The 23,460-nt window shown below is 43.0% G+C and overlaps 1 protein-coding gene across 5 annotated transcripts in view; it reads right to left on the reverse strand.

The window, feature by feature from the left end:
* LOC308472145 (cytosolic phospholipase A2 epsilon-like) overlaps positions 1-23,460 on the reverse strand; it is a 59,690-nt gene that overhangs the window by 28,850 nt on the left and 7,380 nt on the right. For 2 of the 5 annotated variants that reach the window (XM_080996713.1, XM_080996712.1), the window contains exons 2-7: positions 14,340-14,412; positions 5,835-5,971; positions 4,530-4,661; positions 3,866-3,906; positions 3,513-3,555; positions 425-491 (exon numbers count right to left, since the gene is read on the reverse strand). In XM_080996713.1, coding sequence (XP_080852839.1) covers positions 425-491; positions 3,513-3,555; positions 3,866-3,906; positions 4,530-4,661; positions 5,835-5,971; positions 14,340-14,412 — 493 coding nt within the window. The other 3 variants (XM_080996714.1, XM_080996716.1, XM_080996715.1) reach the window with 3 other exon arrangements.

A 23,460-nucleotide genomic window follows, 5' to 3' on the forward strand; every position in this document is an offset into this window, starting at 1 on the left:
CTTACTATGTAAAAGATACTACATCTATATGTCTTAGTATACACTTGATCATTTAAATCAGCTTTGATTTTTTTTCCCCCATTCGGGCTTCCGCTTACATTTGTGTTCAAAATAAGTATTATTTGATTAGACACTATAGTGGAAGCAAATTAGCACATCATATTAAAATAGTTTTGACCAAACTGTGGGAGGCAGTGGAAGACAGGAGTGCCTGGCGTGCTCTGGTCCATGGGGTCATGAAGAGTCGGACATGACTAAACGACTAAACAACAACAACATTAAAATAGCAAAATAACCAAAGTGTTTGTTTGCAAAGGTCCAGCAATGAGACTTTTAATGAGCAAGTAAAGGGTTTTAATGATAAAACCTTTGAAACCATTAACTGTAAATCTATTTATAGCTATACATAAAGATACATATTAACCTCCTTGTTTCTTCTTCATTGCTCTACCTCCATTCACCTGTACACCCAAGCAGGAAATTTCACGAGACTATAAGAAGAGAAAGGGAAATAAAAGAGCATAAGGTAAAACCTTACTGGTCACGACGTAGCTGTGATGTAACAGGTCCTTTAGAACAAGCCTGGAATATGCCAATAAGTTATAGAATAGGGGTTGGCATATGGCCCTCATTCCATTTCATGGGAGTATGGGAGAGCCCAAAATGGTGGGCAGAGGGGGAAGGGGGGGAGCTGAAACTAGGGGGCCCTGACGGATTACACACTACACGTTAGTGTGTTGATGTAGGTGTGTCACACGAACGCTCCCCACGCTGCTCCCAGGGCTGGAAAGCGGTTAGTGACCCTTCGGTTTGCTAGTAAAACTGAATTACTGTGTTGAGAAATGACGCATGTCTAAAAAGTGTGTCACCAACATCAAAAGTTTGGAAAGCTCTGGAGAAGGCAGCCCTCGACTGAAAAAAGGTTCATCATCCCTGGTTCATCATCCCTGTGATGGTGCCAGAGCTGTTTGCCAGTTGTAAATGCATGACATCAACATAAATGTGCATAAACATAGTGACTGCTAAGCCACAAGAGACATACATGACGAACTCATTTGATGGTATTTTGTTGTGAAATAGCTTAGTCCTCCTGCCCAAATGTGAAAAGAATTGACCAAGCTTCTAGAAATGATCTTAACCATAAATTACAGCTGCAGTCCTAAGCATGCTTACCCCTGAATACAGTGGGCCTTACTTTTGAGTAATTATCATAAGTGCATATTTCTTGGTACACATGCACAGAACCTGGCTGCATAATTTTGACCCAGAGACTCAACACACCAGGGATCCTGCTTCTGTCTCATATAGGCCCATGTCTCTCCTTTCTCTCCCCACAGTGACATCTGCTAATATAAAACAGGTAGCATGACATCATTATGGTGTTCTATCCACAACCCCAGTCAGTTTTATTAGCTACTACTTGCGTGGGCCAAGAGATCAGATATAATGTCATATGTTTTGTAGTAGAAGATGTTACCAAGGAGGAGAGCATGCAGGTATGTGTGCTTCGTAACATCTCATCCCTTTCAGCCAAAGTCTTATATATATGAGAGAGACTCTACTGGTCACTGACCATAATAAACAGATGCTTCAATATATGAATCTACTTTTAATCACCGTATTTAATAAAATTTAATGACTAGAATTTAATAAAATAGAATATCGGTGGTTTTATTACCTTCAAGTATATATTTGAAATGGTCACGGATATTTTATTATTATTTATTACCCATCCTTCACGCAAAGGTCCCAGGGTTAATCTGATAGTTAGGTACCCCTGACTGTTAGGTCCAGTAGTGAAGAACTCTGGGATTGCGGCACTCATCTCACTTTCCTGGCCAAGGGAGCCGGCGTTTGTCCACAGACAGCTTCTGGGTCATGTGGCCAGCATGACTAAGCCGCCTCTGGCGAACCAGAGCAGCGCACAGAAACACCGTTTACCTTCCCACCAGAGCAGTACCTATTTATCTACTTGCACTTTAACGTGCTTTCAAACTGCTAGGTTGACAGGAGCAGAGACCGAGCAACGGGAGCTCACCCTGTCTCAGGGATTCGAACCGCCAACCTTCTGATCGGCAAGCCCTAGGCTCTGTGGTTTAACCCACAGCGCCACCCGCATCCCACAATCTGATAGTTATAGGACTTAATTTTCAGACGAATCAGAGACTGGGTTTGCTTCATGAGCATGTACAGGACAGATTTTGAATCCTTTATTATATTTTAGGGTTTAATATGATCATATATTATTGTTTTTATTCATGATGATGTGTCATGGTTTCATGATGCTATTTCCTATCTGCAGTAACCACATCGCGCTCTATTTCTTCCCACATGTCTAGCCACTTCCACCTTAGAAAGTTGTGTGGAGGAGGGAATTTCTGCAGGCGTAACTTGCATGCCTTTCTGAAATCTCTACTTTCACACTTCTATTACATATGTAGGAGCTCTATTCTCTTTTACAGGGCCAGATTTAGGTTTAATGAGGTCCTAAGCTACTGAAGGTAATGGGACCCTTTATATGTCCAGCTGTCCTTTGTCAACAACAAATTATCGCTGTTTTTTGTGTTGAATATATGCTATATGGTAATTTATGGACCTAATAGGTATCTAAAGCCATTTGCACATGTTGCCATGCAATCAGTCCATGCAGGCACCCTATATATAGAAATCAGCAAACCAGTGATATTTTAGGGAGCGGGCTAGGAGGTGGGGCCCATTACTTACATCATAGTGCCTACACAACACAAAACACTGTGCTGAATGTAGCTTTTATTTTATTTGTTCTTTATCTTATATTTTGGAAATGTACATTCAGTATTTTTTTTCCTTTAATTTTTTTGGGGGCCCCCAAAAGAGTGGGGCCCTAATCTATAGCTTGTTTAGCTTGTACGTAAATCCGGCACTGCTCTTTTGCATCTGATTCCCTACTCACATCCCACAGATTATTAGCTTCAGTGAAGGGTGGCTAATTAATCTAATCATTATCATCACGCTGGTTGTATTAAACTATTCATTCTTTCATTCATTCATTTTCATATACTGCCCTTCATTGGAAGAACTTGGGGCGGTTCACCGAAGCTACATCTTTCGTAACTGTCCTGTGTTACATCAAACTGGGAGTTTCACCGAGGGGCGCATGCTTTAGACCTCGTTTAGAATTCAGCCTGTGCGCCATGCACCCAACATATTGCTGCCCTTGCTAATTTCCCAGGCTGCTGATTGGACTATCTCCGTAGAAATAAGTGACCACATAGCTTGCAGGTTTCTAATGTGCCATGTTCACTGAATATTCTTTTAAAATAAAATCTCTGTAAGGAACACTTTGCCTCCCCACACTAGCCTTCTGACCCAGAAATCCCACCCCCACCCCACCCCGAAATGTGTGGCCGAATGATATTAGAAGCAAGAACTTTTGGAACTGCAGCGAGATACCACAATAATATACCCATAACAGATATGATTTAAATATCACTTTTGTAAAAAGAGAAATCATTTTTAAAAAATGAGATTACCACTAATATGCCATTAGTAACAATATGCTCATCAGGAACTGGGCTGCAAAACAAAATAAATATATTTGACATGTCATATCTGGTCTTTGGTAATGGAAATTTACGTTTCTAGTTGCTAGTTTGACATTCCATGTTAATGTAATTGACTCAACATAGCCCTGATCATGTAATCTAATTACAACAAGACTAGAAAAAAATACATTTATCTGATAGTTACCCTTTGGCAATGCTTTGCCAGATCACAAGAAACCTGAGCTCCAGGTCCATCTGATTTGATATGCAACACAGTTCTGAAGTTTATTTTCTAGTGTTATATATTCTTAAATATATTGCATTGTTTGGGATGTACTTACATGCTCTCCCGGCTAAACTCTACCTCCAGAGTTTCTGGAATCTGTAAAAGGATAATTACATTGTTTTTGTTTGAGATAATGTTTTCCTCAACTGTTAACTGAAAGAAACGGTCCATGTGTAAGTATGATAAATCCCATTGCTGAATGGATCAATTGGGAAGGGTGGACAAACCTCTCCATTTCAGTTTCTCTCTGTTTCACATTTCAGTTCATCTCATTTCCACATCAGTTTCCACATCATACACATTTGTTTGCATTTCTCCTGATATACACATTTTTGCAAGCAATTTCCCATAACATAATGCCTTTTTTCTTTGTTAAATATTCTCGTATGCTCTTTCCCCTACTATACTATACAGTGGTACCTCGGGTTATATACGCTTCAGGTTACATACGCTTCAGGTTACAGACTCCGTTAACCCAGAAATAGTGCTTCAGGTTAAGAACTTTGCTTCAGGATAAGAACAGAAATTGTGCTCTGGTGGCGCAGCGGGAAGCCCCATTAGCTAAAGTGGTGCTTCAGGTTAAGAACAGTTTCAGGTTAAGAACGGACCTCCAGAATGAATTAAGTACTTAACCCGAGGTACCACTGTATGCTTTTTATTCAAGGCGATTCCACCTGTTAATAATGCCCTCCCAGCAGCCTTCGGTTCTACCTTCTTACTTTTGGATCCAATGGAAATGTGAGGCAAACTCTTTCTCCAAGTTGGATCTTGGAAACATCAAAGAGAACAGTGCAGAGATTATTATCCATGAGGCAGTGGTCTTCATCGTGAACAATCATCTCCAAAACATTCTGAGAAGAGAAGCAAAGTTGGTCATTGTCAAGGATAGGACAAAAAGGGCAAGATGGAGAAGGAGGCTGGTGGGGAACACACACACCCTTCTCCTGATGCTGCAGAAGAAGAGGGAGGCAGCCTTGATTTACAGCAGGGCTTTGAGGAGTCTGAGGAAGGTCACAGTGCGGAGACAAACAAAGGAGTTGGAACATGTTAGAAGAAGAGGGGGGAATTGCGACAGGGCAGCCAGCTGACCCATTGTCACTGGAGAGTATTTCTGATCCCCCTTCTCCCAGAACTCGGTGTTCATTAAGGGTGTAGGAACAACAGAATCAGAGACTTTTGGCTACAAACAGCTACTGTAAGGGGGGCTGCTGTTGTTAGAAATGTGGGAGGAGGAGCCCAGTTTGGAGCAATGCCATGTTAAGGCGTGTTGTATTCTTTTGTCTCTTAGGATTGAATAAAAAGGGACTCTCCTTGTTTTCTATGCTCTTGCTGCAGTCAGGAGAGGAGAGCTTTCCCAGAGCCTTGACAGTCATCAAGGCTTGCTTCTGGACCACAAAGCCCAAACAACTAGAAAAAAGAATGGGTCAGCCCATTCTTTCCATACATTAGAAAGGAAGACAGAAAAGGCACCGGAAGGTATGTGGACATGAAAGAGAGAAAACTGGCATAAACTATCTTCTAAATCTGAATCAGTTACTTATTCTTACTCGAACAATGGCTTACATCTTGAAGTAACATATAGCTGCAGTAGTACCCAGTGTATACTAACATAGCAACAGTTGAAGCAACAGTGTGTCTTGTGGCAACTTGAAAGTCTAAGAGCACAATCCTAACCCTAGATCTGCTGGGATGTGGTGAATTTCCAGCTCAGGGAACAGGTTCCTGGCTCTGCCAGAGATATGCTAGCATAAGGGCCCAACCCTAGCTCAGCTAGGGTAGGTTATGTGAGGTAAGGTGCCAGCATAAGCCCTGAAAAAAAGAGCATTTGGGACATTCTATTCCACCTGTCATGACTAATAGCTGCTAATAGATTTAAGGTTAATAACTAACAACCATCTCATCCTCTGTACCCAAATAAGCAATGATTTTGGTGGGTCCTTTGTAGGTAACAAATTAGCAAAACAGTATTCTAAATATGGCTGAGGAGTTCAGACAAATTATTAATCGTTGACTTTGTGCCTTACTTTGACCCGCGTCTGTATCCTGAAGTAGAAGGTTTCATTCCATACTGGATCCTTACAGTCCTTAACAGTCTTGGTCCGAGGTCTTTCAAATGAAGCTGTTGGCAGGTACAAGCTCACATAGCAATCAGACTGGCTAACTGTTTTAAAAAGAGTCAATTTAAGATGCATTATTAGGCCACATTAAATCCTTAACTTTAATGTTTACCATTGTCATGATCACACAGTGTTTACAAGAGAATACATGGAAACCAAGTCACTTCTTCATTGTATCCCTTCTCTGTGCTCATCCATTTTAATTTTTATACCATAAAAATCTATTATATTGCATAAGCACTGTGAAAGAATTGGACTTCATTGTCCCTAGTTACTTGTATGCACTGTTGCATATTATATGTGGAAATACATATTTCACTTGTATGGGTGGTTGTATATCATAGGGTCATGCATATTTTTTCTGGCTTACATATCTTTCTTGTTGTCCATTGGGGGTTATAGAGTTATCCTGGAAGCCTAGCAAATAACCTGTGGCTCAAAAGTCAAGGCAGTTAAACTCCATTGTAGATGTGGGAAAGGTCATGTCTCCTGTTTGAAGGATTCCATGACTTCCTGTAGCCTTTTAGGTGGAGGCTCTGACTAGCAAAAAGAGGAGGAAAAAGAGTCACAGCAGCCTGTGGTTTGCTGCAGTTCATCCTTGTAATGCTAAATCATGGTTTGACATTACATGCTAATCAGCTGGACCAATAAGCATGTAGGACCGTACTGATGTAGCCTTTAGGATTCAGTATATGTGAGTTGTCTCTATTTTTTACCCACCCATACGCTACTCCAGTCACATGGCAAAGTTATATAACACTTATTTCATCTACAAACAGTGGAAGCTTTAGGAGTAGCAAAAAGGATCCCACAGTAATATTTTCAGTCAATTTGGTATGTCAGTGGCACAAAGCCATAGATACACAGCACCCAAAAAGCTTATTTGCTAGTGCTGTGGCAGATTGCATCAGATTCTTTGAGGAGCTTAGAAAACAGGCAAGAAGTGAAGAGTTATTTTGTAGTTAATTAGTAAATTATGCATAAATAATCACTTGCCACTTTTCAAAGTGCCTGAAGAAAATAATATAGTTATTATAGGACAGTGTGGCTCTGTTGTTGTTGTTGTTATGCCACCCATCTGACAAAGTCTAATGAATGGACAATCTACAACATTCCTTCCTGATAGCGTTTTCCCCCCTTGCCGCTTTTGACCTCACAAGTCAGAGCTAAGTCAGTAGGACATATATAGGATATAAAAACCATGTTTTGTTCCTGTTGTCCTATTTCTCTCAGAGGCAGGTGAAATTCATATTAAGAAGAAATGATGACTAAGCACAATATGTTTGTTTCCTTATGATGGAACATCTTTTGTTTTGTTTTGTTTTGTTTTGTTTTAGAAAGCTATCATAAATCACCCATTTAACAGTTCTCCACAGGCTTAAACTAATTAAGCATTTCAGGCCAAACCACATTATATTTTGAGGTTATAATGCATTGTTATTATTAAAGGAATCAACACATTATTATCATTAGCGGTTGCCCCACTTTTAGAGTTACAAGTTCCTTAGCACAAGAAGATAGAAAAAATGAATTCCCTTTATACAGGAAAGCAGTTTTTTTAAGAGATCAAAGAAGCCTCTTAAGCAGCCTGGCACCTTCATTATAAACCTTGTGGCGTAGGGCAAAAACATTCCTCTTTAACCAAGCCTTTGGTGAATTGCCCTTTTAATATATGATGGATATATGATGGATGCAAACATCAATTAATATATGATGGATGCAAACAATGAGCAAACATGAAAGGCAATATAGAAACACCTCCTCTCAGCTAATTGCACATAGCAGGGGTAACTAACAGGTGTCCCTTCTGATGTTGTTGTTGTTTAGTCATTTAGTCGTGTCCGACTCTTCAGGACCCCATGGACCAGAGCACGCCAGGCACTCCTGTCTTCCACTGCCTCCCGCAGTTTGGTCAAACTCATGCTGGTAGCTTCGAGAACACTGTCCAACCATCTCGTCCTCTGTCGTCCCCTTCTCCTTGTGCCCTCCATCTTTCCCAACATCAGGGTCTTTTCCAGGGAGTCTTCGCTTCTCATGAGGTGGCCAAAGTATTGGAGCCTCAGCTTCATGATCTGTCCTTCCAGTGAGCACTCAGGGCTGATTTCCTTAAGAATTGATCTTCTTGCAGTCCATGGGACTCTCAAGAGTCTCCTCCAGCACCATAATTCAAAAGCATCAATTCTTCAGCGATCAGCCTTCTTTATGGTCCAGCTCTCCCTTCCATGCATCACTACTGGGAAAACCATAACTTTAACTATAAGGACCTTTGCTAGCAAGGTGATGTCTCTGCTTTTTAAGATGCTGTCTAAGCTGCTGAACTACAACTCCTATAATCCATGATTATTGGCCATGCTGACTGATGCTGATGGGAATTGTAGACCAGCAACAACCGGTGGGGGGTGGGGGGGGGCGTGGGTGGAGGTTAGCCACCCCTGCCATACAGTCTCTTGGACTATATATAGTAGAGTTTACCAGTGGCACAGAAAGGAGAACCAGTGGCACAGAAAGGAGAAATGTTCCATGAACATTTAAGGAGGAAGAGAGTGGGATTTAATGCATATGCAAACTGCTCCTGTGCATACAAATGTATGCATAGTGGCATGTTAGTCCATTTGATGGTCATGTAGAAGTGTAGCACAAGGTATTTGACAAGATTTCTATATGGAAGTCAAGTCTTGCTCCAGAACTGCCAGCTCCTGCTCCTTCCCAAAGCCTAATTAGAGCTTTTCCAGCTTTGGGAAGGAGAAAGAAGAGCTCTAGGACTCTGCCATAGCCTCGTGTCTCCTTCCCAAAGCTTGACACCTCGTTTATGCAGCTTTGGGAAGCAGCATGAGGGTTGAGGGGATGGCATCCAATTTTGGCCTTGCTCTCCACCCCACCCCCACCCCAGCGACAAGGTAGTATGCGGGCCATGAGTTCCATGTCTAAATACTCCTATGATCCACTTAATATGAAAAGTTGGGCTGCCCTGAATCTATTTGGCTTCATCAGCATCTGGGGGGGAGGTATAGATTTAGAATCATCTAGCAAGGGACAAGGAACAAGAGGGAATTCCCAGTTGACATGATGTGTCAGCCCCAGCGACAAAGTGTCAAGCTAATGTAACAAGCAAGTTAAGCAGCCAAGCGAGTTCATCAGCAGGGCTAGGAGGCCAAATGCCTCCCATTTCGTGACCTAATGAATCTCAATTTCCCAAAATAACTCAGAAACCCCCAAGGGCACTTATGCAGGTAGAAAGCCAGCAGGGATGTGGAGTTATCTAGAAGGATATCTAGACTGTCACATCTATGACTATCTGCGAGCTGGACATAACTGTAATAATTTTTAGATTGATATATACCACCCTTAATCATATGATCTCAGGGTGGTTCACAGTATAAAATGCAGGATAAATAATTCAGAGAGATCGGGGATGCAGGTGGTGCTGTGGCCACATGTATAGGTGTTTCTGTGCTAATGCTAGAAGCCAAATGGACAGGGTAGAGTTCCTGGTCTTAGAGATTGCATAAGATAAGCCTTATGGGATGGAGAGAACCAGTGGAACACTGATATCTTCGCAAACAGGACATACTGAAGACATTGGCAGAGGAAGAGGAGTGCGGGGGGAGCACACCGCCCCCGGCAGCATGATCCCATGGTGCCATCGCAGCTGCCCCGCCCCCGGGACGTGCACCAGCCCCACCCCTGCCTGCTCTCCACCCCTGGTGCCAGAGCATGAAGCTCCGCCACTGACGGAAGATGGTGTTGCTCCGTACATGGTCTGGAGAAAGCAGAGGGGGAGAGGTTTTTCTCCCTCTCTCATACATTGAAAGATTCAAGACAAAAAAGTAAGAAATGCACACAGCAATGCACACAGCACATTGTTGACCTATGAAATTTGTCCCATAAAATGTAGCGGTGGCCCCAGTTTTGAAAGAGAATTAGAGAAATTCATGGAGGATAAAGCTATCCACTGTTACCAGGCACGATGGCTACATTCCCTCTCCTTGGTCGGAGGCAGAATGCCTCTGAAAACCAGCTGGTGGGAAACACAAGTGGGGAGAGCACAGTTGCATTCAGGGCCTTTTTATGGTCCCCAAGGCACCTGCTTAGCCACTGTGAGAAGAGGATGCCAGACTAGATGGGCCTTTGTATGTTTATAGAAAAACAAACAGAAGCCTATATTATGGATCGGCTCTGTAATAGAATTAGAGCAGGGTAGCTAGCATGGTTGCTTTTTTTCCAGCTGAAACTCACCGGAACCTCACGGTTCCAACACCTCATGGTTGGGCGCCATTGCCATTCTAAGAGAATGAGGGAGGTGTTCATGGTGAGTTCCAGCACCTCTTTTTCTAGAAAAATAGCACTGGTCTTCAACTCCCGTCAGCTGAAACTAGTTTGGCCAATGTTCAGGAACGATGGGAGCTAGCATCATGTTCATGTCTGAACTTCTTCATGGTAACCATTGCTCCTGTGCCAGAGTCATGTACAGTATATATTGTTGTTTCTGGCTCTCCTCCTTTATTGGGCGAGTGATGTCCCAGCACTCCCCATGAATGAGCGCAATTGGCAGAAGTTCAATCTGAGCTACAGTTTTGCTATAAACTCCTCCCACGCCCTTTCCCAACTTCCATAGTTCACGTAACCTTTATCGCAGTCTGTGTTGTGCCTTCTTTATATCTGATATGTAACTGAGATGCTCCTCAAATCACTGTCCTCCTGACAGCCTTCATATTCAAATTACAGGATAGCTATCATAGCTCATGCAAGATGTAATCAAGTTTTCTGCCTATGTAAGCTACTGCTCTTTTAAATTCAAAATTATACAATTCTAATTAATAGAAACTGCCTAAGTATGTTACAGTTTGTTCTTGATAATTAGGTTTGGTACTGTAATGTGTATGGGTTGCTCGTGCATAAGTTGCCGCCTCTCCAGGCTTTGTTGCCTTGCTAAACCTTTCAGTCTGGGCAGCCCTTCACTTCGTGGCTGCCTCAGTCGCTAGCAGAATCCGTCAGTGGGCGTTTCTTAAATCTTTTCCAACATAAAAGTTGTTTGACACCCAGTCTCCTCCTACTCTCTCTGCGCGGAAGTCTTCTGCGCAGGGTGGGCATGGGTAGCGGAGGACCCGTGCTCTCCCCGCTGGTGTCCGGTGAAGAGTCCTGGAGCCCTCTCGCCGATTCCCCCATCAGCCCCTCTTTATCCCTGGTGTTGCGCTGATTTGCTTCCCCATCTGCGGAGCTGCCTCTCTCCCTTCTGGGCCCTTCTCCAGTATCATTTGAGAGCCTTCCCTCCGCCTCTAGCTCCGATGTCAGTTCCCTGACAGGTACTTACATCAGAGGACACACATCCAGCACAAATGCCTACTTTTCTGTCGGTTATCATAGCAATCCTGACATGTTGTACTGAACACATATTACAGTAAATGAAAAAAGAAGCACCATAGTACACACAGTTCAGCAATAAAGCAATAATTAACTTTTTACAATGTGAGACAAAATTCCTTTGAATTTCAGCTGGGTTTGCAACTAACCATGTGCCATTTTGAGTAAGCCTCACTCCCATCCTGTTTTTCAAAGCTTACCTTTCAGCTGCAGTGAGAGTGTGGTGTATTAAAGCAAAGGATTGCTCCTCTAGCCTTCATTCGGCCTCAAACCAGACCTCCAAGTGTCCCTATTTTTCAGGGACAGTCCCGGATTTACAGAAACCATCCTGGTTTCTGATTTGATCCCAGAATGCCCTGCTTTTCCTTAGGACGTCCCTAATTTCATCTGAGAAATGTTGGAGGATATTGAGTTACCCAACCGCCAAACCATCTGACATCCCCTCCAACATTTCTCCAATGAAAATAAGGACGTCCCATTCCATAATGATAATTATACTATTTATACCCCATACATCTTATTGGGTTGCCCCAACCACTCTGGCCAGCTTCCAACATATATAAAACATAATAAAACATTAAACATATTTTTTTAAAAAATTCCCTATACAGGATTGCCTTCAGACAGCTTGGGAGTTGAATAACTCCATACCCGCCAACATTTCTCCAATGAAAATAGAGACAGCCTGAGGAAAAGTGGGACATTCCAGGATCAAATCAGAAACCGGGACGGCTTCTCTAAATCAGGGACATCAGACATGGAGGGTCTGATCTGAAGGCAGCCCTGCATAGGAAAGGTTTTTTTAATATGTTTAATGTTTTATTATGTTTTTATATATGTTAGAAGCTGCCCAGAGGTGCTGGGGCAACCCAATCAAATGGGTGGGGTATAAATAGAACAATAGTAGTAGTAATAGGAGTAGGAGTAGTAGTGATAATGGAAGAGGATGTCCCTATTTTCATCAGAGAGATGTTGGAGGGGTTTCAAAGCCTTAACAGCATGTTGAATGCAAAACATTCTGGGATTTAAAGTTTGTGCACTTTGGGGCACACAGAGGAACACAATTTATCCTTTGAAATAATTAATCAAATAAACAAAAGAAATGAATTATATAATCTTAGCATCTTTTCCTTGCTTATCTGCTTTCGCGCAATGGCAGCAGTTTTACTATGTTACCGCCATGTCAAAATTATCATGCGTGTTGGACGGAAGTGAAAAAAGACTTAGAAATTTGGTCAAATTTGAAACTTTCATTGTTGGGCCGCATTGCTGTGATAAAAATGAATGTATTGCCGAGAATGTTGTTTTTATTTCAGACATTGCAAATTGTGGACAAGATGGACTGTTTTAAGAAGTGGCAGAGAGATATTTCTAGATTTGTCTGGCAGGGCAAGAAGCCCAGAATAAAATTTAAGATATTAACAGATGCAAAGGAAAGGGGTGGATTTGCCCTGCCAGACCTTAAACTTTACTATGAATCAGCAGCTTTTTGCTGGTTGAAAGAATGGCTACTTCTTGAAAACACAGACATTTTGGATTTAGAAGGTTTTAACAATGTATTTGGATGGCATGCATACTTATGGTATGATAAGGTCAAAGCACACAAAGCATTCAAAAATCATATTGTCAGGAAAGCATTGTTTAATGTCTGGATAAGATATAAAGATTTATTGGAAAATAAAACCCCAAGGTGGCTGTCACCAATGGAAGCAAAAGCTCTGAAAAGGCTCAATATGGAGGCCAAATGGCCGACATATTGGGAAATTTTGGAACAAGAAGGAGATAAATTGAGATTGCAGAGTTTCGAAAAACTAAAAAACAAAGTGTGAGACTGGCTTCATTATTATCAGATAATGGAGGCATATAATTTGGATAAGAAAATTGGCTTCCAGGTGGAAAAGTCAAAATTAGAAACAGAACTGCTAGAACCCAAAACTAAGAATCTGTCAAGAATGTATAACTTGCTGTTGAAATGGAATACTCAGGATGAAACGGTGAAATCTGCGATGATTAAATGGGCACAAGATGTTGGACATAATATTATGTTTGCTGACTGGGAACAGTTATGGACCACAGGTATGAAGTTTACGGCATGTAATGCCTTAAGAGAGAATATTATGAAAATGATATACAGGTGGTACATGACCCCAGTCAAGCTTGCAAAAATCTATCATTTGCCCGATAATAAATGCTGGAAATGTAAAGAAACTGAAGGTACATTCTTTCATCTTTGGTGGACGTGCCCAAGAATTAAGGCTTTCTGGGAAATGATATATAATGAACTGAAAAAGGTATTTAAATATACCTTCTTGAAGAAACCAGAGGCCTTTCTTCTGGGCATTGTCGGCCAATTGGTGCCAAAGAAGGACAGAACTTTTTTTATGTATGCTACAACAGCAGCAAGAATACTCATTGCAAAGTATTGGAAGACACAAGATCTACCCACTCTGGAAGAATGGCAGATGAAGGTGATTGACTACATGGAATTGGCAGAAATGACTGGCAGAATCTGAGACCAGGGAGAAGAGTCGGTGAAAGAAGACTGGAAGAAATTTAAAGACTATTTACAGAAATATTGTAAAATTAATGAATCTTAGAAGGATGTTGGATAGAAACTAAGTGGTTTCCAGCTGTAATGCCTTAAGAGATACGAAAAAAGGTTTACAAATGGGTAAAAGCTTAATGGTAAGGATTTGCTGAACTAACAAACTGAACTGGAATACAAAAAAGGGAGGTACGAGGAGGTCCAGGGAAATAAGTGTAAGGAAGATATGCTATGGAAAATTAATGTGTTCTTAACTGTTTTTATTTTGTATGTTTCTTTTTATTTTTCATTTCTTTGTTATATTTTAAAAACTTTATTCTTTTTTCTGTATTTTGTATTTTCTTGTATTTTTACTTTTTGTTTTTGTGTAATTCTTGTATTCTTTGAAATTTTAATAAATATCATTTAAAAATAAATAAATTATCATGCAAAGGCACTTCTGCTGCACAGAACCCCTGTTAGAAGTCAACATTACCACAGATTTGTGGAAACAAGGGGGTACTCACATAAATCTGCCTTTCGTAGATTTTTTATTTGTACGATTCTCACACACAACAAATGGCAGGGTGACACCTCCATCTGCAGAACAATGACAAACAAAAAGTTAGTGAACTGTGCAGATATCTGTACAAGGGTTCATTTGGTGAAGTAGACATAAAAAACTTATGCTATAAATAATTTGTTAGTCCTTAAGACGCCACAGGAATCTTGGCTGGTTTCAAGGGCGCCAGCTCCAGGGGGCCGAGCCCTTTTCGGCCCCCTCAATATTTGGGGGGTAAAGGCCAGGACCCCCAATGTCACATAAGCACAGAGGTGAAACGTGGAGCCCAGCATGGTACGACTCCGACTCCGACTCCGACTCCGACTCCGACTCCGACTCCGACTCCTCCTGCTATGGAGGGGAGGAGGGTTCAAGCAGTCTCCCACTGGTGGCAATGCCAGGATAGGAGAAGCCGCAGGCTATTGAAACTATGCAGCCACTGAGTTTGACTCCGCCCCTAGCTCCTCCAGATGTCAAGACGTCATGCACTGGATGTCAAGATGTCACATGCGTGTCACATCACATGAACAACGTTACCCCCCCCTCACAAGTTGGCACCTCTGGTTGGTTTTGTTGCAATTGTCGGCTACCCCTCTGTAAAATAAACTATGCGCTGGACAGAAATAAAATGTACAGATTTCTTTCTGCGGGTTCACAGTTACGTAGGCAGTGGTTTGCAATCTTTTGAAGATCCAGTTCTTAAGGTTTTTTTAACCATAAATTTGGATGGCGCCAGAGCTGCTGTTGTGATCCACCTTAGGCCACTCCACCCATAATAGGTCTAATTGCTTCTTGGTGGAATATGTCACCATCAAGAAGTATGATGCTCTTATCTACATTGAGAGTTTCGTTTATCCAGCTCATTGGCCCTTATATAGCCCATTAATTCAAGACAGCTGTTAGGAATGCCTCTAAGTGCTCCTGGAGACATGGAAAGGAAAGAAAGACACACGTCACCTGCATACTGATGATATTTTGCTCCTGTTTTTAGATCTCCCCCAGCCATCTCACATGAAACAGGGCTGGGGAACCTACAGCTCTCCAGATGTTGTTAGACTCCAACTCCCCTCAGCTCCTCAGCCAGTGTGGCAGCTATGAAGAGCTGGCAGACTGCCAGGCTTGAGGGATCCTCTCCCTCTCCTAAATGGCACCAAGAGGCAGGAAGGAAACCAGAAAGTTCTTACATATTACAGTGGTACCTAGGGGTACAGACGCTTCAGGTTCAATTTACAGACTCCGAAAACCCAGAAATAGTACCTCAGGTTAAGAACTTTGCTTCAGGATGAGAACAGAAATTGTGTGGCGGTAGCACGGCGGCGGGAGGCCCCATTAGCTAAAGTGGCACCTCAGGTTAAGAACAGTTTCAGGTTACAAACAGACCTCCAGTTGGCTCTGGAACTCTTAGCAATCCGAATCCGAGCAGCCACAGACATCAAGGGAGTGGAAATAAAAGGCAGAACCTATAAATTAGGGCTCTTTGCAGATGACCTAATGGTCACAACAGCAGACCCCATAAGCACAGCAACCTCCCTAATCAGAGAACTCAACACATTTGCAATGGTGTCGAGCCTACTATGTGCTTCAACACCCCTCCTCACACCCAAAAAGAATTCACTAATGTCACCAAGATAAAACTTCGCCACACCAAGTTCAGATACCTAGGGGTACAAATAACCAGAAACCTCAATAAATTGTACCTCCACAACTACAAGCCCCTGTGGCGACAAATTAACAAAGACCTAAAGAGATGGAACAACATGAATTTCACTCTCTCAGACAAAATAGCCATGATCAAAATGATCACCCTCCCAAAACTAACCTACCTATTCCAAACCCTCCCAAGCTGGATTCCCCTAACCAAACTCCGCAGATCGCAGAGAAAACTACACTCTTTTATCTTCTCACATAAAAAACCAAGAATAAGCCCCAAATACCTGCACCTCCCCACCTCAGAAGGAAGATGGGGAATCCCCAACATAGAGGCATATTACATTGCCAACCGAATACACCATATAATCCCATATATACTAAAAGATGAGACAAAACAATGGATACACCTAGAGAGGCACACAATAGAAAATACCTGCACCACAGCATACCCACTCCTCCCAAACAAACTAAGGAAAATTCCCACAACACTTAACAGGTACACACAGACCATGCTCAAAGCATGGAAAACAGAAATAGGCAAACTATCCTCAACCCCATCCCCACTAATTCCCCTAGCGTACCACCCATTATTCCACCATGTAGCACAAAACCTCCAGATAAAAACCTGGAAAACCAAAGGCTTATATCGCCTAATAGACTTCTATAAAAATAACAAATCTTTGTCAACCCAAGAAATACAGGACAAACTAGAAGACACCCAAATGCCCTGGTTAGCACAACACCAATTACATGCCCTCTTAAACAACCCAGCAGTAAAATTAGCAGCAACTAGGCTCCTGACAACCTTTGAAAACCTTGTCCTAACAACAAAGGGACACGGTAAAGGGATAGTATCCGCAATATACAAAATACTACTCCAAAATCCCACGAACCCCCTAGACGCAATCAAAAAACAATGGGAAGATGACATAGGCTATGAGATTAACTCCACTCAATGGACCAGAATGCAGTCTAAACCCCCCTTTAAATCCATATCAACGAAAAGAAAAGAACTAACTCTGAAACTCACCTACAGGTGGTACCCAACACCAAGAAAACTAGCACTAATACGACCAGGAACCTCACCAAAATGCTGGAGAGGGTGCACCACCACAGGCACATATCTCCACATGTGGTAGGAGTGCCCCAAAATCCAACTATTCTGGACAAAAGCCATACAAGAAATATGTAAAATAACTAAGCAAGTATTAGAAATCACCCCAGAATTGGCCCTACTAAACATCTTCCAAGACAATAATGCCCATCTACACCACGAAGAACTCATAACCCACCTACTTTCAGCAGACAGAAACATCATAACCAGACACTGGAGAGACCTCTCAGGAGTAAGCATGGACCAATGGTACCAAATAGTATGGGAAACAGCCTTACTAGAAAAATTACCCAATAAACTGAAACTGACATGGGGACAAATAGAAGAAGACACCTTCACCCTGGTATGGCTCCCCTTTATCACATATACAGCCCAACAAGACAATGACAAAAATCCACCAATAGCATACAAATCAATATGGCTAACCTGATCCAAAACACCCACCCACCCCCACTCACACATGAAAACAAAGACCACCACAGCCAATCATAAACAAACAACCACACTCTAGGCCAACCCCAACCTCCATCACCAACAAAGAAACACAAGTGAATAGCAGAGAACCTGCACAAGCGATGCTGACGCAAAACCCCACATATATTACCCACATATATTAAGGAAAATAGAAACATTGCCACCTGACCCCACCCCCACTCACTTTCCCCCCTCCACCTCTTTCCCCCCTTTTCTTCCCAATGTCTCAGCAAATGAAACTGATCTGTAAAAAATGTTACTTGAAGAAAAAGAGAGAGAGAGATTGCACATACTTTTGTAAACCAAGAAAATCTTTAATAAAAATACATTAAAAAAAAGAAAGAACGGAGCTCCAGAACAAATTAAATTCTTAACCCAAGGTACCACTGTATTTATTCAGTCATCACGGTAAAAGACAAAGAATTCTGGTGTGATGGCCTGGGAATCCGATTCAGAGGCTGAACTGGAGGAATCCCAGCCTGCACTGGAGTCCCCGCCTCCAGGGCCGGCTGAGCTGGGGCAGGGCCTTGATTCTGAAGCGCCTACACCTGTGCCGGATCCTCAGGAGCAGGCACCAGGTGAATCCACTCTGGCTCCTACAGGTGCGCTTCTCCCAGCCCTGTCAGGGGAAAGTGAGTCTCCCCCTGGGTCCAGTAACCCACCGGCCTCTCCTGAGCTGCAGAGGCTCAGGGCAGAGAGGCGGAGGGAACTGGTTTCTCCCAGGAGGAGTGCTCGCCTTAAGGCCAGGAGAGGCAGGTCTCCTGGGGGCCGGGACCGCCCCTGGCCTCAGAGAAGATAAAGGCCAGTCAGCCCGGTCCCAGGTTGCGGGAGCAACATCGTTGAAGAGCTGTTTCGGCCAGCACCCACTCCTGTTCCCCAGGCAAGCTGGAGAGAGGCTTTTTTATTTTGAGTATTCCTTATTTATCAGTATTATGTTTATATCCATTCTACCATTTCTCCAAGGAGCTCAGGGTGGAATTCATGAGTCCCCATGTTATCCGCTCAACAAACCTGTGGGTTAGGCTGAGATACAGCGATTAGTTTCATAGCTGTGTTGTGCCTTTAACCCTGGTCTCCCAGCCAAGTCCATGTAATATCCTACATTATTCCAAATTCTGGTTAAGACATTCTGGTGAATAAGCTGGGGGCAGGGAATAGTGTTTTCTAATAGATCTTGGAATTTTATGGGAGCCCTGTGTTGAAGACTAACTAATTCAGGCTGAAATCCTGTATATACTTATCAGGGAGCAATCTCCATGGAATTCAATGGGGCTTACTTTGAAGAGTAATGTAGTTATTGTGCTATGAACCCACAGTAGAAATTGTGACAGCAGGGGTTCTTTCTCAGCCAAGGTAATACTAGGAATGTAAAAAGTTGTTGATTTCATCCTGATGTGTAGTAGAGAATTGTCTTTCTTCTATTTCATTGTTCTTGCATTCCACATAGCAAAAACACAATTTGATCCAGGGTTCCCCCCCCCCCACGTCAGGTCTTTATATAAACAATGCTACCATTGTGCAAGTTATGTTAATTTGCGATAGATATTTGCAGCTTTGAAATTAAGTGTCAACAACTGCCGCTTTGCAGGAAGTCAATCTGGTCCTGACAGTGAGGGAATATGCAAACAGCAGCCATTTCCACACCCATTACTGTTTTGACTGGAATTCTCACTTGGGCTGTTGTTGGTGTCTGTCTGTCTTTGTCAGGAGCCCAGGTTCCCAGCTTGATAAGCGTAGATCATTAAAAGGAGGATTTATTGCAAAAACAAACAGATAACTTCAGACGGCTCGAACAAAGCCTCTGACATCATTACTCAAGATGACCCTTCTAAAGACTCCTTCCAGGATCTACAGAAGATATTGAACTTACGTCTCTTACATCTCTTGTTTTGCTTTCTGTCTAACAACCCTCCCATATGCCGACCCTTAGGACTTAGGGTCTAAGAGGCTGACTTTGAGACTCTTTGCGCCTTTTTGTCTTTCTGGCGAGCTTCGGCTGTGTTCTCTTTTTTTAAAATAATTTTTATTAACAGGCCAATCACATCACATTATCCAAATCACATTAGTTCCAAATTATACAGCCAAATTTTAAATTTTATTGGGGGTACCCATACATCAAGCTCCGAACGAGTCCAAACATCACTTATATTGCTGCGTTAATTAAACAGTTCTATCCAGTTCAATCCAGATAGTCCTTTATTACTTTCTTCATCTTCTTGTTGTTATCATATATTCCTTTCTTTGCGATCTCTGATAATCTTCACAAGCAGATTAGAGACAGGCATCCTCTGTGTGGGTTTTGTACTCTCCAAAGATCATATCACTCAGGGACAGCCACCATTCCACGCTTCCATAAAAAAATTATCTTCGGTCTGTCCTTTAATTTTCTCAGGCTTGCCAAGCATATCAGGAGGGCTCTGTCAGGTTAAGATCACATTCCAGTCATTCTCATTCCAAAGGTCCTGATTCTCCTCTCCCTGTCTTTCTTTCTCAGGCAAGCCTGTCTTAGCGAGACGCCATTTTAAACTGCGTCATAAAATTTTCCTCCTTTCTCGTTGTTTACCAATCATCTCTTTAACTATAATCCACTCCACACAGTTCTTGAATTCCTGCTTGTGATTAATAAAACGCAACGATCTTCTTTCTGGGGTGGAGGGTTATTAATATCACATAATGCAAAGAAAAGTTTTTTCCTCCACCCCCCCTTCTATTTCATTCCAAACATACCAGTCTCTTAATGGTGGTTCATCAGTTGATTGACTTATCCATCCGTCACTCCGGTCACAGAGATCCATTAGTCAGCAGTCTTATCTCCCGAACGTTGCTTGATGTATGTGCTTTCGCTTCATTCCAATCATATGTTTCCAATTATAATTCCTAGCTAAAGCGAAGCAGCACGTGCTGATTGGAACCGGCGTCAGGAAGAGCCGACCTCATCGAGGGCTCGTGCCAAGTGACCGGCACCCCCTTCTCTCGAATCTGGGGGTGCGTTGTGGACACCGCTGGCAAGGCAGCCCCCCCATCTCCTTGGGGGGGTAGGAAGACTGCATACTTCCCATAGCAGCCTCTTAATTACCTCGTATGGGTCGGAGAGATGTTATTGTTGGCCATCTTCCAATGCGCCACCTGGTGGCCCCCCGAGCTTTGGCTGTGTTCTAGCCTGCACTTCATTACTGCCTTGTCAGCTTGCTCATCAAAGTCAAGAAGAGCCGAAGATGTTCCTGTCTCACATCTAACTCTCCCTGTTCCTGGCTGCTTTTTGCAGTTGGCTGCAAGCCTTCACTTAGAGCTGGCTCATTCCTGACAGTCTTTGACATATCTGGACTCTCCCTGAAGTTCTGCTTGCTTTTCGCCCCCACCAGTGCTTTGGAGGGCAATGAGGGGGCATCTTTGAGAGGTATTCTTCTCTTCCACATGAATTACTTGCAGCTGCCCTGCCAGGCTTCCTGCCTTTCCACTACTCCTCAGAGATGATGAGGCTCTTCCAACACCTTTAGGTTGGGGGTTCAAAGTTTTCCAGTTCACTGGCTTTTTGAGAGATCCTTCTTCACCACCCCTTGTAGTGGCAGAATTACTTGCTCAGGACTCATTTCTTACACTTTGTCCTTCTTTTAATTTTTAATAAATGTATACAGCATTTTATTTCCCCACAGACAGGTGATCATTTTTCTGGTTCCATTCCTTTTTCTTGCTGTGACTCCTTCATACTCCTATAGCATCAGGGATGGGGAGGTGGGAATCACTTATGTAAACAAATACCCACAGTGTTGTTTGACTAACTGTTAATGAAAGTTGTTGAACTTTCGGGGTGGGCATTTTTGAATAGTTTCGATTGTTGTGGGAAAGATGTTTGCTGTGGCAGAAGGCAGCTGCAGGTACTCTTTTTGTCGGGGGGGTGGAGAGAAGTTTTTCACTCCCTATGAGGGCAGCAGACTAATAATTTGATTTATTTGAATTTTATATAACTGTATTCTTTATCAGGTTACTTCCAGATGACACAGACTATTTGTTGAGAATTTGTTTGCAGAGAGATTAGATGACGTTGCATTAAGCAAGTGCTACTCCACACTTTCCAGGGTATTTTTTCATCACTTTCCTGGTTGCAAAATGCCCAGTCTTTTGGAGAAGCGGGTTTGTTGTGCAGGAAATTCAAATCCACATTAATTGTGCAACCTGAATATGCTGGTATGTGACTGATCCCTGAAAATAGTGACAATGGGGGGGGGGGGAACCCTCAAATCGATTTCCAATACAATAAAGCAATAACAAAAAAAAGTTGAAGTTACCAGATAGCTCAATTGGTTTGAGCTTCTTCTTCTTCTTCTTCTTCTTCTTCTTCTTCTTCAGCATTCACTCATAGCCAATAATAATAATAATAATAATAATAATAACAATAATAATATTTTATTATTTTATTTATATCCTGCCCTCCCCAGCCAAAGCCGGTCTCAGAGCAGCTAACAACAGTAAAAATAGCACAGTTTACATAAAATCACAGTCAATTAATTGAAATACATTCTAAAATCAATTCAGAATCAAATTAATGCCAACCATTGGGCTAGAGTTCTATGAGGATTACAGAAGGAGAGAGGGGGTCAGACTGTGCCTTGGGCCAAAGGCCTGGTGGAACAGCTGTGTCTTGCAGGCCCTGCGGAAAGATGTCAAGTCCCGCAGGGCCCTAGTCTCTTGTGACAGAGCGTTCCATCTGATCGGGGCCACGGCTGAAAAAGCCCTGGCTCTGGTTGAGGCCAGCCTAACCTCCCTGTGGCCTGGGACCTCAAAGATGTTTTTATTTGAAGACTGTAAGGTCCTCCGTGGGACATACCAGGAGAGGCGGTCCCATAGGTACGAGGGTCCTAGGCCGTATAGGGCTTTAAAGGTTAAAACCAGCACCTTAAACCTGATCCTGTACTTCACCGGGAGCCAGTGCAGCTGGTATAGCACCGGGTGAATGTGATCCCACAGCGAGGACCCCGTAAGGAGTCTCGCCGTGGCATTCTGCACCCACTGGAGTTTCTGGGTCAGTCTCAAGGGCAGCCCCACGTAGAGTGAGTTACCATAATCAAGCCTGGAGGTGACCGTCACATGGATCACAGTGACTAGGTCAAGGCAAGAGCAGTAAGGAGCCAACTGCTTAGCTTGGTGGAGATGAAAAAATGCCACCTGTGTTATAGCTGCAATCTGCAACTCCATAGAAAGGGAGGCGCTGAAGATTACACCCAAACTCTTAACGGACGGTGCTGGCACAAATTGCACCCCCGCAAGAGATGGGAGTTGCCCCCCCATCCCATATCGTCCTGACCCAGCCAAAGGACCTCTGTCTTCAAAGGATTTAACTTCAACCGGCTCCCACGTAACCATCCAGCCACAGCTTCCAAACATCTGATCAGTGTGTCTGGGGCCAAGTCAGGATGGCCATCCATCAACAGATAGAGCCGGGTTTCATTAGCATACTGATGGCAGCCCAAACCAAAACTCCGGACAAGCTGGGCGAGGGGGCGCATACAAATGTTGAAAAGCATCAGGGAGAATATCGCACCCTGCGGCACTCCACACACCAAGGAGTGGCGTGACGACAGTTCCCCCCCAAGCGCCACCCTCTGTCCCCGACCAGGGAGAAACAAGCGCAGTCATTGAAGGACTGTGCCCTGGACGTTGTCGAGGTGGTGGTCGAAAAGTTCGTGATCGACCATGTCGAAGGCTGCTAACAGGTCTAATAGAAATAAGTGGCCCCAACCCGCCTTGATCCAGCTGCCTGTGGAGATCATCTGTTAGGGCGACCAGAGCCGTCTTGGTCCCATGACCAGAGTGGAAGCCAGATTGGAATGGATCCAGAGCCAATGCTTCA

Source organism: Podarcis pityusensis, assembly GCF_964106645.2.
Source record: "Podarcis pityusensis genome assembly, chromosome: 1".
NCBI lineage: Eukaryota > Metazoa > Chordata > Lepidosauria > Squamata > Lacertidae > Podarcis > Podarcis pityusensis.